The sequence below is a fragment of the Podarcis pityusensis genome, assembly GCF_964106645.2.
Source record: "Podarcis pityusensis genome assembly, chromosome: 2".
NCBI classification, from domain to species: domain Eukaryota; kingdom Metazoa; phylum Chordata; class Lepidosauria; order Squamata; family Lacertidae; genus Podarcis; species Podarcis pityusensis.
The window spans coordinates 15,398,617-15,413,716 of record NC_138029.1 but is presented as its reverse complement, the minus strand read 5'-3'; the positions used below and the strand labels follow the sequence as shown (position 1 = coordinate 15,413,716).

General features: G+C 48.6%; 1 protein-coding gene across 4 annotated transcripts in view; it reads right to left on the bottom strand.

Moving 5' to 3' along the window:
• Positions 1–8,432: 8,432 nt before the first annotated feature.
• The window catches only part of CALCOCO1 (calcium binding and coiled-coil domain 1), a 37,545-nt gene continuing 30,877 nt past the window's right edge, over positions 8,433–15,100 (bottom strand). For all 4 annotated transcript variants that reach the window (XM_080994525.1, XM_080994524.1, XM_080994523.1 and 1 more), the window contains exons 12-15: positions 13,269–13,380; positions 11,390–11,604; positions 9,615–9,721; positions 8,433–8,984 (exon numbers count right to left, since the gene is read on the bottom strand). In XM_080994525.1, the coding sequence (XP_080850651.1) occupies positions 8,783–8,984; positions 9,615–9,721; positions 11,390–11,604; positions 13,269–13,380 (636 nt within the window). In that variant the 3' untranslated portion in view covers positions 8,433–8,782. The remainder of the gene's footprint in view (positions 8,985–9,614; positions 9,722–11,389; positions 11,605–13,268; positions 13,381–15,100) is intronic.

The following is a 15,100-nucleotide window of genomic DNA, read 5'->3' as shown; positions in this document are numbered from 1 at the left end:
AAAGCCCTTCTTTCGCACATTGTGAAACATAAATGCGCAGAGTTTTTAAAAAACTTGGCAACAGCCGCCTGCCCGCAACTCTCGAGCCTCCCCTGATCAGTCAAAACAAAGGGGGCAGGGGATCGAGGGAGGCTTGGGAGTCATGGGCAGGTTCACAGGGTGCAAAAGAAGGGCTTTGCACTTTGCCCAGCAGAGAAACCGTGCACCTTGCACCCCTCCTGGCAATGGCGTACTGCCCGTCCGTGACTCCCAAGGCTTCTCCAATCTCCTGCCCCCTTCCCCCATATGATATGTTGCACACAAGACACATCATATGGAGACTTCTGGCGAGGAAAAATGGCGGGCACCACGGCAGCGAGCAGCTCCTGAAGCCAGCCAGAGCCAACTGCTCTACTAGGCTGGCTCTTGGCTGCTGAGGCTGCTGCTGCCATGTTTCCCGGGGCCAGATTTGTAAATCTGGGGACGGAATTTGTCCGGGGACAGGTTTGCAAATCCGGGGACTGTCCCCGGGAACTGGGGATGTCTGGTAACCCTGGTTTAGAAGGGTGGGAGGTTCCCTGATAGCAGTGATGATGGGAGTCATAGTTCAACAGCATTCAGAAGACCACAAGGCTCTCCACCAACTAGGTCTCAACCAGAGAGGTGCCTGTTCATTGAGGCTCCTTATGACAAGATGCCAGGGACAGGACCGCTTGCATTCAAAGCATGTGCTCTGTCACTGAGCTAGGGCCCCTCTCCACCACCCATGTTTGTCTTTTTGACCCATCTCCCCTTTCTGCCTGTCTCCATCACCCTCTCTAGCCTGGTTTGTTTTGGTGCACTTCTGGAGGATGATTCCATACTCTCAAAGTGTCCCAATTTTCCAGGGACAGTACCAGAATTACAGAAGGCACCCCAGTTTCTGATTTGACCCTGGACTGTTCCAGTTTTCCTTTTCCCACCCCTCCACATGTTGGAGAACAATTAAAAGTGGTGTGTATGTGTAGTTGCCACCTTGCCGACAAAGGTCCGTATAGTTAAAGCTATGGTTTTCCCAGTAGTGATGTATGGAAGTGAGAGCTGGACCATAAAGAAGGCTAATCACCGAAGAATTGATGCTTTTGAATTATGGTGCTGGAGGAGACTCTTGAGAGTCCCACGGACTGCAAGAAGATCAAACCTGAAGGAAATCAGCCCTGAGTGCTCACTGGAAGGACAGATCCTGAAGCTGAGACTCCAATACTTTGGCCACCTCATGAGAACAGAAGACTCCCTGGAAAAGACCCTGATGTTGGGAAAGATGGAGGGCACAAGGAGAAGGGGATGACAGAGGACGAGATGGTGGGACAGTGTTCTCAAAGATACAAGCATGAGTTTGATCAAACTGAGGGAGGCAGTGGAAGGCAGGAGTGCCTGGCGTGCTCTGGTCCATGGGGTCACGAAGAGTCAGACACGACTAAACGACTAAACAACAACACGTGCAGGTACAAAAACTGTCCTGTTTATACTGAAAACAACATTCCTGTACCAAATGAAGGAAATGGTGAAGGTGGCATACAAAGCACTTCCTATAATTTCAAAGGAAAATGTATCCCATCCACTTTAAATTATTTAATTGCAATGCTTCTGGAGCCAGCCATTTTTAAGGAAACATGTGGAGTGTTTATGCCTATATTGTAGATTGAGCCTTCAATGGAGCTTACTCCCAGGTAACTGGGTAAAGACTGTGCCGCCTTGCACTGCAAACCTGAACATTTTTACTCTGTTCTGAGTTTCGCGGAATTCAATAGGGTTTACTGTCTAGTATGTTCCTGATCATTTTCACAGTTTCCATAATAATAACAACATTTTCACAGGGCAGGGGAGGCTAGATCCAAGCTCAATTAGTCAATACATTTCCACAGCTATAGGTATGGGAACTGGTAATGGAAAATTTCATGGTGGCAAATCCCAGGCAGAGTCATACCTCGGGTTACAGACGCTTCAGGTTGTGTTTTTTCGGGTTGCGGACCGCCAAAACCTGGAAGTACTGGAACGGGTTACTTCCGGGTATCGCAGTTGTGCATGCGCAGAAGCGCCGACGCGCAACTGAGAGTTGCAAATGCTGTGGGTTGCATCCTGCACAGATCACGTTCGCAACCCGAGCGTCCACTGTACTGATCTTGACCATATGAAATCTGACCGCATCCCCATCACTTTTTATCAATATTTGCTTTTCCCACTCAGCAAAACTTGTGGCCTGCTGGCATCCATGGATGATGTCATTTCCGGGCGCTGGAAGCAAGTTGGACAGGACTGATGACAGAGAGAGGAGCCAAGGAACATTGTGTGTGTGTGTGTGTGTGTGTGTGTGTGTGTGTGTGTGTTTTCCCCCCCAGCAACCACAATATTCAACAGACAAGATAGGCAGGTTTTTGCAGAGAGGCCGCATTTTATTAGAATAGCTGCAACATGTCATATAAATATAAATATAAATATATATATGTACACCCTATACATAGACTTGGGGGTATGTCAAGATGTTGAGGGAGGGGAGGGGAAAGAGGGTTATTGCTTTGAACTTTTCGCCATTGACTATTATATTCAGTAAAAAACAAACAAACCACTGGGTGGGAAAAAAGCAGGTGAGAAGAGCTCACAGCCACAAATGCGTCACACAATCAAATGGTTCCCGCGCAAGCGAACAGAGGCGTCACAGCCTCCCCAAAAGGCACAGTCGCTAGAGAGTCGCCATCTCTGGTCCCTTCCACACCATGCATTTAAAGCCCTCCTACACCACTTTAATGGGGAATCCTGGGATCTGTAGTTTAAGGGTTCTGGGAATTGTAGTTCCGTGAGGTCAGCACTCTTAACTACAGTTCCCAGCGTTCTATTTTTTTGGAGGGGGGAGGAGGCGGCATATGAGTGCTTTAAATGAGTGGCATGGATGCGACCTTTCTCTCCAGCTGCATACAAGCCTTGCATCCTTCGTCTCAGGGCCTGGCACAGACGCCAGGAAGAACAGGCAGAATAAAATGAAGGATTTGCAACCAAAAATTAGCAGAAAGCCAGTGCAAAGCTCAACTAACAGGGGGGAGCCAGAGGGTATATGTACAGGGATGAGATGGGGAGGGATCAAAAGGGAGGGAAACTAATAAACCAAACACAATGGGACCCCAGCAAGGGGTGCAAATGTACTGGAAGGGAGATGCATGCAGTAGCAGCAGCCAGTAGGTAGTTTGGAGAGGCAGTGGCAGGGCACCATTGAGAAAGGGCTTCTTAAAAACAACAAAACAGGAAGGAAAAAGGGAAGGGAACCAAGTCTACTTAAGGAACTATGACTAGGGGATGAGGGTCACCTCTTCATTCATCCTTTCTCTGCTTCCGGCAGTTCTCACAGAGTACAATTCCAAGGTGTAAATCTGCTATCATCAATCACCATGTGATGAGCCATCAGGGACCCTGGCCTCCAAACTGGTCTCAGAGCCCGTTGAAACATCCAGCAGAATCGGAGCGTGCGGCTTTCCCCATAAGGCACTGTTTCCCAAACTTGTGCCTCCAGCTGTTTTTGGACTACAACTCCCATCACCTCTAGCTAGCAGGACCAGCGGTAAGGGACGATGGGAACTGTAGTCCAAAAACAGCCAGAGAACCAAGTCTGGGAAACACTGCTTTAAGATATCACTGCAGCAGTCTGAAGTGTTCAAAATGCTCTCCCCCCAAAAAACTATAGAAACTAGCAGAAAGCGAGGAAGGCTCCAACTGAACCGTTCTCCCTGCCACGCTAGCTTTCAGTGAGCAGGGAGTTCAAAGGTGTAATTCCCCTCCTGCAGTTTAAATGGTACAGGCCGGCCACACATGTAGATTGGCTGTCAGACAACTGCCCAACAATGGGAACCAGGCTGGGAGACAACAAGATCGTCTGGTTGGGGGGCAGACTACTATTCCTAGCTTTGACTATCACTGCAGCTAGATGTGGGTTTTGCTCCTGTTTCAATGGAGGCAGGAAGATCTTAGGGAATAACTTCTCAACCAGATATGATATGTCAGGGTCAACCTTTGTTCCGGGCTGCTCCCCATGGCACCAATAACACACCTAACTGTGACCGTAGTGGAGATGCCTCTTTTGTGGAAGTTGGGCATAAAAGAAATCCCACATGTCCTGCCCATGTCAAACATGTGTGTAAGGTAAAGGTAAAGGGACCCCTGACCATAAGGTCCAGTCGTGACCGACTCTGGGGTTGTGGTGGTCATCTCACTTTATTGGCCGAGGGAGCCAGCGTACAGCTTCCGGGTCATGTGGCCAGCATGACTAAGCCGCTTCTGGCGAACCAGAGCTCTGTGGTTTAACCCACAGCGCCACCAGCATCCCAAAGCTGTGTGTACTGGCAAGCAAACACACACACACACACACACACACACAATCACTATCTTCCTGCTGCACAATAGCCCAAACATGCCGAACGTGGTTTTTTAAAAAAAGAAACTGGGTTTCCTCCATGTTAAAATGGGGATCATCACAGCCATTCTGTGTGTATTCTGCACATCAGTGGTTCCCAGCTCAGAAAAACCCAAAAGCTCTCCTCGTTTCATACATTTAGGATGGCAAAGATAGGCTGATGAATGTGATTCTGGCTTCCCAGGTATGTCTTTGGCATCCTCCCTCCACAACTTTCCTCTGTGGCTACTCTTGACTAACATCCCTCTGCTGCGGCATCAGTCTCCATGCTCTTCTCTGCCCTTCTCATTCTCTTGAAAAGATCCTACAGTGGTTTGGTACTGTTTCTGATGATGTGGGCTCTTCCCTATTAAAACGCATGCTTCAATAAATCAGCCTATCATTTACTGGCCTCTCTCTCCCCCGTAGTCACCTTTTCTTGCTTCTCTTCTGAAATTTAACCCCATTTGCTATCCTTTATTTTGGAAGGAGAATTTGTGCCAATGGTGCAAAAATATTCATACTTTGCCTAATTTATTTTTTGGGGGGAAGATTGTGGGGGTATGGGCTGAGTAGGACACACAAGCCTGATAATCAGGACTAAGATGCCTAGTCTCTAATTCTGCACCCTACAAAATGCAGCTTCCTTAATTTCTTTTTTAAAGCAACCCCCAAATGCTGCCCATGTTTTTAGCTCTTATTATTGCACCCTGCAATAAATTAGTTGCTGCACTGTCTTTCCTGCAGTAGCCCAATCCGGCCTTTGCTTCTGAAATCCAAAGATTTGCTGTTCTTTATTGTGGATGCAGAATTACTTCACTGCTTGTGCAAATATGCATAATTTGCCCAATTTATTTTGGGGCAGGGGGATGCAGACCACCACCCTGATCAACAGCATGTGGATTCATCTTTAATTTAAAAATGCCCCTTATGGGTGAACTTCTCTACTTTTTATTCCTTGCTAAGAAAGGAATGGCTTTTACCTCGCATCACTCTAGCGCTCCTGTTTCCCCCCAAAAGTTTAAATAATATTGCTGAGCTTGAATTATCATGGAATAAATAACCTTAGTGTTTAGCTACTTATGCAAAGGCAGCAGCTACATTTAGGAAATATATTGATCATGTTTAAAGTGGGAGGGGAACTGCCTGGAATTTATATAATTTCTTTCCCTGGCGGTGTTGAGGCATACAGAAGGTTTTTATTAGAAGTCTTTCTCTGCTTTATTCTAATTTATGTGTCTACTACCCTGGTTGCTTTAGTTGTTATTTAAAACAAAACAACACACACACACACACACACACACACACACACACACAATGCCATATACCATATAAATGCAAGCAATAAAATCTTTTGGGTATTGCTGGAATATGGGCTATAGCTAGAACGATAAATACACACATTCGTTCATTTGCATCCATCTGTTTGCTTTCTGCTCACGCACACTCAAGAATTAAAAGTTAGGTGAACAGAAGCCTCACTAGGCATCTGTGGCTGGTTCTGGGCCTTTTCAGACTGCAGGGAAAAGTGGGGAATATATACTCTGACCAGGGAAATTCCATCCTCGCTAGGGAAACACTAGTTTTAAATCAGCCGTGGACCACCCACTCTTTATGTAGAAGGTTCAGTCCTAGGCAGGGGTCAGCAAACTTTTTCAGCAGGGGGCCGATCCACTGTCCCTCAGACCTTGTGGGGGGCCGGACTATATTTTTTGGTGGGGAAATGAACGAATTCCTATGCCCCACAAATAACCCAGAGATGCATTTTAAATAAAAGGACACATTCTACTCATATAAATACATGCTGATTCCCGGACCGTCCGTGGGCCGGATTTAGAAGGTGATTGGGCCGGATACGGCCCCCGGGCCTTAGTTTGCCTACCCATGGTCCTAGACATCTCTAAGAAGGGGGTGAGGGGGGAGAGAGAGATGCCGTCTGAAACCTGCCAGTCAGAGTAGACATTTCTGAGTGAGATGGACCAATTGTCTGACAACTCAATATAAGGCAGCTTCCTATGGCCTCGGCGGGGAGGGGCGTGTTGTGGAGTTGGGTCCAGCTACTTTTGGGAAGGGCTACAGCCGAGTGGGAGGACATCTTGCTTTGCATTCATAAAATCCCAGGTTCAATCCCTCGGGGGATACCCTGCCTGAAACCCAGAGGAGCTGCGGCCAATCAGTGCAGCCAGTACTGAACTAGGTGGACCAATGGGCAGACTCTGTTTAAGACGGCTTCCTATATTCCTGACATGTAAATGTTGTGCACGTATGGGGCATTCTATGGGAGGAGAGCGCTCAAATCATTCAACCTGTAGCCTGGGATGCCGCTATTCAGTGTGTGTGGGGGGGTTCCTGCTCATTTGCTTCACCCCAAAGCCCCTCTCCTTGCGAAGATATATCCTCCCCTCTCCCTCTTTATTTATTTTAAAATTATCTTATGTTAACCACGTCTACTGCGACTTAGAACAATAAAGATAATAACTGCAACTATATATATTTATATATAACCAGTGTTACAAAAACAAAACAAAAAAGATAAAGCACACTCAAAACCTCCGTAACATTCCAGCTTCGATCCAACAAAAGGGGCAACGTTACTCGGGGAAGGCTGGTCAATGCAAAACAGGTTCAAAGGCCTTCTGAGAACCCTGCGGCATGCCACAGTTCTAGTGGGAGGGAGTTCCAAAGGCATGAAACCGCTACAGAGGAGACTCCCTTCCCGGGGGGGGGGGGGGGGGGACACAGCTCACAGACCTAGGGTGTGGATTCCCCAAGAGGGCCTCTGGCTGAGATCTCAAGTGTGCGGGAAGGATGGTACAGGTCCAGACCCCATCAAGGGTCTTAAGACGGGTGCATGTTATGTGTGCTATGAATCCCTTTACCACCATGTCTACAGTATGCGTCAAACTCATGGCCAAAGCCGGTTCTAAGCTTATCAGTGCTTACTTTGAGTGAGAAACCCACCTGTGTGCGTGTGTCACCATGCATGATTGTGTGAACTTTTGGCATTCTGGTGTTCAGAGTGGAATATTGAAATGCCACGTGTCCCAGTGACTCTTCTGTCCCCAGGCTACAACTGCAAAAGGATGTGAGGATGATAGCACCACCTCCGGGAATGGGCGATTCATGTGTGAACTGCCCAACACTATGAGGCTGTGCTTACCATTTTAAGAGTGTTCTGTGGTTAAAAGAACAAGCAACCCATGTTGCACAAACAAAGAATCACAGGACACCCTTTCGTTGAGGTTGCAGTGACCCTCCGCTGAACGGAGAGCTCGGCCCACCAAAAGGTGACAACCGTTCGCAAGGCCTGTTTTGGGTGGGGGCAGCCAATGCGGTGCCTTCCAGCTATCGCTGATACTGTAATTCCCATCACCCCTCATCACTGGCCAGGCTGGCTGGGGCTGATGGGAGTTGGAGTCCAATGGACAATGCCATGTCAACTACCCCTTTGTTATTGTTTTGCTAGGATGAGCAAGATGAGGAGAGTCAAGAGGCCTCTGAGTTTGCCAAGGATTGACGGCCCCTTTTTCAAACTTGCTTGCCATTGCAGGATAACTGGCTGTGAGTAAACAGGGTCTCATGAGGTGTAGTGTGGGGGGGGCAAGGGGTGCAGTTTTTCCGAGGGCACCATTTGCTCCTCACACCGCCCCTGCCAGCCCCGTGCTGCTTTGCGGGTCTGATCCCATATCCCAGCCTCACAAAACAGCAGAGGGTTGGCAGGGCGTCAGGAGGGCACAACGGGCATGCACCAAAGGGCGCCTGCCTGCCCTGCTGGGCCCTCCTCACGCTGCCCCTCCAGCCCGCATCGGCAGGGCAGCATGAGAAGGACACAACAACCATGCGCCCTTCGGTCCCAGCCTTGCAAAGCGAGGGTGAGCCTGGGATCAAGAGGTGCAAGGCTGTTGTGTCTTTCTCATGCCATTCTCCCTGAGCTGCTCTGCAAGGCTGGAATCATTGAGGCTGGCGTTGCATTGGCGGTGAGGCTGGCGCGTTCTGCCCCCCCTGCACACATGTGCCTACCCTGGGTGCCATGAAGACACGCTCTTAACTTCTGAGCTCTCAGTCACTGACGCTTAGCTTGGCTGAATGTGTGCACATATAGAAGTATATGTGTGTGTGTGTGTGTGTACATAACTAACTTTGCTGCTCCTAATGCAAGTTGACTCTGACCATAGAGAAGGCGTCCCAGGAAGTTGGGAGTCCCTTACTACCACCTAGCAGCTGAAGCTACCCTTCCTGGGGCGAAGCATTCCTCATAGCAATCTCACTATCAAGGGAGAAGGAAGGACATATATCCCCAGCCTGGATCCCATGGAAGAGAGAGGGGAAAACAGAAGGGGCGTGGTGGTGGTTGGGAGGAAGGGGGTTTTGGGGGGGGAGAAACCGTTACTCAAAGGTGAAGGGGTCATGGGTGCTGAAAAAGAAGTGCCCGTCAACATGTGTATCCAACGTTTCCTTGTCGCTCTCGGGCGGGAAGCGCTCGTGGCAGATGGGGCACTCCTTCCAATGGGCCGGCGAGGGCAGGTCTAAGGGAGAGACCCCCATGCCGCAAGCCCCCGGCTCTGACATCTGCCGCCCTGTCAGGCCCCTGCAAACAGAGGGAGGGAGAAAGAGGAAACAGTGCAAAAAGAGCTGGTGAAGTGCTACGTCATGGAACTGGAAATCTGGCAAAATCCTGGCTGGGTTCGGAGTGGCGGTGGTTACTTTGGCATGGGGCCACACTAGGGTTTTGCAAACTTAGGCCTCCAGCGGTTTTTGGACTACAGTTCCCACCATCCCTAACCGCTAGTTCTGCTAGCTAGGGATGATGGGTGTTGTAGTCCGAAAACAGCTGGAGGCACAAGTTTGGGAAACCTTGGACTACACCATGCAAACCCAGGGTAGAGTAAAGAGTCTTGTAGCTTGCTGCGATAGCAGACAAGGTGCATAACTCCTGGAGATGCTGATGGGGCCGTCACGTTAGGTACAGTCCCATTTTAAGACATGTGCATGCACACACTCTATCTCAAGGTGCTAACTCACTAAGAGCCTGTACAAGCAGGTCTGGGAAACCTGTGGACCTCCAGATGTTGTTAAGATTACATCTCCCAACATCCCTGAACTGGAGCTCCATAGCATCTGCAAAGCCACAGGTCCCCCACCACTGGTGTACAGCCCTCTCTCTGAAAAGGGGGAACTGTAGTCAAAATAGACTCGGGAGCATCCTAGCTGCCGTTACCTGGCCACTTCATAGAAGCCGCTGCCCAGCTCTGGAAGGAGCAGGTTGGTTTCTTCGCCACCGCTCTGGGCAGCTGCCATCAGCACTGCCTTCTCGTCCTCAGCCTCCTAAATACAGAATGAAAAAGTAAGAAGTGGTACAAGCAGGCCTGGCTTCTGCCAACCCCACGCAGCTCAGCCCCCAACTTCCTTTGCCTATCACTTAGGGGAAACAGATGATGGCATGCCTAGGTTGGCAGGGGAAGCTGTCCTGGGTTCTCTCTTGCGTACGTGAGCAAATGAGAAGCCACTAAAGGTAAAGGGACCCCTGACTGTTAGGTCCAGTCGTGGCCAACTCTGGGGTTGCGGCGCTCAACTCGCTTTATTGGCCGAGGGAGCCGGCGTACATCTTCTGGGTCATGTGGCCAGAATGACTAAGACGCTTCTGGCAAACCAGAGCAGCGCACGGAAAAACCGTTTACCTTCCCACCGGAGAGGTACCTATTTATCTACTTGCACTGGCATGCTTTCGGACAGGAGGTGGGACCGAACAACAGGAGCTCACCCCGTCGCGGGGATTCGAACCACCAACCTTCCGATTGGCAAGCCCAAGGCTCAGTGGTTTAGACCACAGCGCCACCCGCTAGCCGCACATAAAAGGGAGGTATATAAGCAGGCTGGGCCGTGGGCAAGGTGGGGAACCCTGAGGTTTGCAGCCTTATAAATATATACTTGGAAAATAGAAAAACTAGGGAGGTTAAATACCCCTTTGCCCACCTCCCATAAAACAGACCACTGAGGAATGAGCACGCTCAGTGGCTAAAGAGTGGTGACTGACTATTGGGGTGGGGGGTGGGGGTTAGGGTTGGGTGATATATGGTTTGCAACATCACGACATATCACTAGCTAAGCATCGCGATATACCGATATACCAGAATGTCCAAAATAAGGATGGTGCTAGGTAGAGGCATTGGCTGGCTTCACAGTTTCTCCTGCATCACAATTTTTGCGTAGCACACACATGTATCATGATTCACAATATATTGCCAGGCCAATAATTATGAAACTGATACCACGATATGGACTTCAAATCCACTTATGATGATATACTGCCCGCCCTAACACACATCGTGATTTGGGATATACTGTCACGTCAAAAATTATGAAACTGATCATCACAATATGGACTTCAAACTGGTTTTGGATGATATACAGTGATACCTTGGTTTACAACCATAATCTGTTCTGGAGGTCTGGTTGTAAACCAAAACAGATTGTAACCCAAGGCGCGCTTTCGCCAATGGGGCCTCAGAAAAAAAAAGGGTTGTAATCCAAAAAAAAATGGGTTGTAATCCAAAGAAAGGGACACACACTTCAGGGTTTGAGGTGGTTGTAATCCAAAATGGTTGTAATCCAAAACGGTTGCAAACCAAGGTACCACTGTATCGATATATACCGCCCAGCCCTAGTGAGGAGGAAAAGTAAGTGGGAGGAGGGATGGAATGGAGTGCTGTGGCGAAGGGCATGGCTTGCTGGCTGGCAGCGAACAAGAGCAGCCTGCACTGAAACAGTTTATTTCAGGTTCCACTTGCGCTAGCTGAATTGGGAACGTCTGCATTCTCTAACACGCCCTGCTTGAGAGCTTCCCAGGAGCCCCTGACTGGCCACTGATTAACGCAACACACTAGCTAGATGCAGTTTTGGCCGCAACCAGCAAGGAAATTCTTCACTTCTTAGGTTCATAAAAGTTTGGCCAGATCCATGACTTGCACCCTTCTCTGCCTCCCAGGGCCTCACCGAGTCAGAACTGGAATCCTCGGGCGGCTGCTTGATCTGATTGGCAATGGGTGCCGGCTGGCTGATCACCACGGTGTGAGCGGGTCCCCGGGCACAAGGCGGAGTGGTAGTAGCTGCCCGGTTGTCACACAAACTGTAGGACCCGAGCTGCGCAGGCAGGCGCATGTCCTCGGGACACTCATCCTCAGAGTCGGACAGCGGCGAGTCCAGGGAGCCTGGGAGGTGTGTAGGAGAAGGGACGGGAGAACAAAAACACATGGTCAAGGGTGAAAGTGTGTGTGTGTGTGTGTGTGTGTGTGTGTGTGTGTGTCAGAGTTACCGTATTTTTTGCTCTATAGGATGTACCCGACCATAGGACGCACCTTGTTTTAGAGGGAGAGAACAAGAAAAAAAATATTCTTCCCCTCTCTGCTCAGCGCCCCTTCAGCGAAGCGGCAGGAGAAACGGAGCCCCTTCCATTTCTCCTCCTGCATGGCTGAAGGGGCGCTGCGCAGCTCTCCCTCTCTGCTGAAGCCGGGAGAGTCTTGCTCTCCCGGCTTCAGCAAAAGGAACCCGAAGCCTTCGGAGTGCAGCGTGAGTTCCTGCTGTGCTCCGGAGGCTTCAGGAGGCCATCCCTGAAGCCTGGAGAGCGAGAGGGGTCAGTGCGCACTGACCCCTCTCACTCTCCAGGCTTCAGTGAAAGCAACGCGTAGCCTCCGGAGCGCGGAGGGAGCGCTCCCTCTGCGCTTCGGAGGCTTTGCATTGCTATTGCTGAAGCCAAGGAGCCTGCATTCGCTCCATAGGATGCACACACATTTCCCCTTAATTTTTGGAGGGGAAAAAGTGTGTCCTACAGAGCGAAAAATACGGTAATTTCCCTAGAGAACAATGGTGCAATTGCTGCCAGGTTGTGGCTCCAGAAGCAAATTCATTTCTCTCGAATAATTTATTTTAGGATGCAAAATTAGACCAGGCAGCTTCAGGAACAGGTGGAAAAATCTCAGGTGCTGGGTTGCTTAGACGCCAAAAGATTAGATGCTGGCCCTCAGGAAAACCTTTAGGGCATGCACCCCCAAACTTGGCCCTCCAGATGTTTTGGGACTAAAATCCCATCATCCCTGACCACTGGTCCTGTTAGCTAGGGATGATGGGAGTTGTAGTCCCAAAACATCTGGAGGGCCAAGTTTGGGGGTGCCTGCTTTAGGGCAGGGGTCACCCAACCTTTTTCGACCAGGGGGCACCTTTTGAATTCTGAGCAGTTGGAGGCACAAAACGGCTGCTATGGGAAGCTGTTGCATAATGCAACATGGTTGCCACGGGCAATGCATAACACAAAATTAGAGAGAGAAGCCTTTTCCGTAATTGTACTTCCATATGAGAAAAGGCTTAACTTGTTGGATTTCTTTCTTAAAATTAAGAGAGAAGCAGCAAAAGTGCATTAAATTGGGGGGATGGGACACCAGCTCTTTAGGACTCTAGAGATTCCTACTGGCTGGTGGCCAAACAACTTACTCATCAACCATAGCTGTGACTTCGCTATTGGCTAAATATACCGATAGGCGGGAGAAGCCAACCTTATTCATTTCATAGAAACTGCTTAGAAGGGTACCCACTTCATTTCTAGAGGGGGTAGAGATTTACTTAAAAAAATAAGGAGAAAAGCTTTGTGTCTGGGGCCCCTACTTGGGTCCTTGGGATTTTTTTTTGGGGGGGGGAGTGGTGGTGGTTTGGCCCTTGGGAATTCTGAGCTAATAGATGTTTGGGTTTCTAGGATCTAAAGAGCTTTCAAGTTGTAAAAAGAAAATGAAATATATATTTTTTTGCCACGACACTAGTGGAGATGGGGATTGGTACGTATAATTGGGCATGCAAATCGAGGCAGGGTGGCGGGGAGACTGACCAGGAGTCTCTGGCGCTGCCTCCTCTTCATCGCAGAGAATAGATTCACTCCATTTCTCGTCAGCCACTTTCTCCAGACGCTCTTCAAGGCGTCGTATGTACACCAGCAGCTCCTGAGGGGCAGGGGAATCGGGAAAAGGTCAGCACCAACTGTAGAAACCCACCTTCTGTTAAAGACCATCCCCATACACCTCCCACATTCTGCGTTCAAGTTTTTTATTATTATTATTATTATTGTTATTATTATTATCTTTATTGTATTTTTAAAAAAATACAGAGAAAGCATAAATTAAGTATTACATCCAGATATCCAAAAAGAAAAAAAAATACAAAGAAAAGAAAAAATATAGAAAGAAAATAAAAAGAAAAAAGAAAAAAGGAGGGGAAAAGAAAATTGATAAATAATAAAAAATGAAAAAGAATTAGTCAAGAACAAAATTGCTCAAAAGATACAAACACTAATTTGACTGTTCTACAGGTTCTCAAAGTTCTTAACCTGAAGCTCTATTTCTGGGTTAGCGGGGTATGTAACCTGAAGCGTATGTAACCTCAGGTACCACTGTATTTTGCTATTAGCATTCTGGCTGCTGTTGTCGCATAAAGAAACACTCTTTTATTTTCATTTGGGATGCTAAACGTTAGAATGCCTAGTAGGAAAGCTTCAGGTTTCTTTAAAAATGTGTGTTTTAGCATTCTTTTTAATTCCTCATAGATCATGTCTCAAAAATGGGACATGTCCACCAGATGTGGAATAAGGTTCCTTCGTTTTGTTTACATCTCCAACACATATTGTTGTTATTTTTATTTATTTTTGCTAATTTGGATGAAAATAACAGCAACATGTGTTGGAGATGTAAACAAAATGTGTTGGAGATGTAAACAGCAACAAAATAAAGGAACCTTATTCCACATAATAATAATATTAATAATAATAATTTATTATTTATACCCCGCCCATCTGGCTGGGTTTCTCCAGCCACTCTGGGCGGCTTCCAACAAAACACTGAAATACAATAACCTATTAAACATTAAAAGCCTCCCCTAAACAGGGCTGCCTTCAGATGTCTTCTAAAAGTTTGGTAGTTGTTGTTCTCTTTGACATCTGGTGGGAGGGCGTTCCACAGGGCGGGTGCCACTACTGAGAAGGCCCTCTGCCTGGTTCCCTGTAACTTGGCTTCTCACAGCGAGGGAACCGCCAGAAGGCCCTCGGTGCTGGACCTCAGTGTCCGGGAAGAAGGATGAAGGTGGAGACACTTCTTCAGGTATACTGGACCGAGGCCATTTAGGGCTTTAAAGGTCAGCACCAACACTTTGAATTGTGCTCGGAAACGTACTGGGAGCCAGTGTAGGTCTTTCAAGACCGGTGTTATATGGTCTCGGCGGCCGCTCCCAGGCACCAGTCTAGCTGCCGCATTCTGTATTAATTGCAGTTTCCGGGTCACCTTCAAAGGTAGCCCAACATAGAGCGCATTGCAGTAATCCAAGCAAGAAATAACTAGAGCATGCACCACTCTGGCCAGACAGTCCGCGGGCAGGTAGGGTCTCAGCCTGCGTACCAGATGGAGCTGGTAAACAGCTGCCCTGGACACAGAATTGACCTGCGCCTCCATGGACAGCTGTGAGTCCAGAATGACTCCCAGGCTGCGCTCCTGGTCCTTCAGGGGCACAGTTACCCCATCCAGGACCAGGGAGTCCTCCACACTTGCCCGCCTCCTGTCCCCCCAAAACAGTACTTCTGTCTTGTCAGGATTCAACCTCAATCTGTTAGCCGCCATCCATCCTCCAACCGCCTCCAGACACTCACACAGGACCTTCACCGCCTTCACTGCTTCT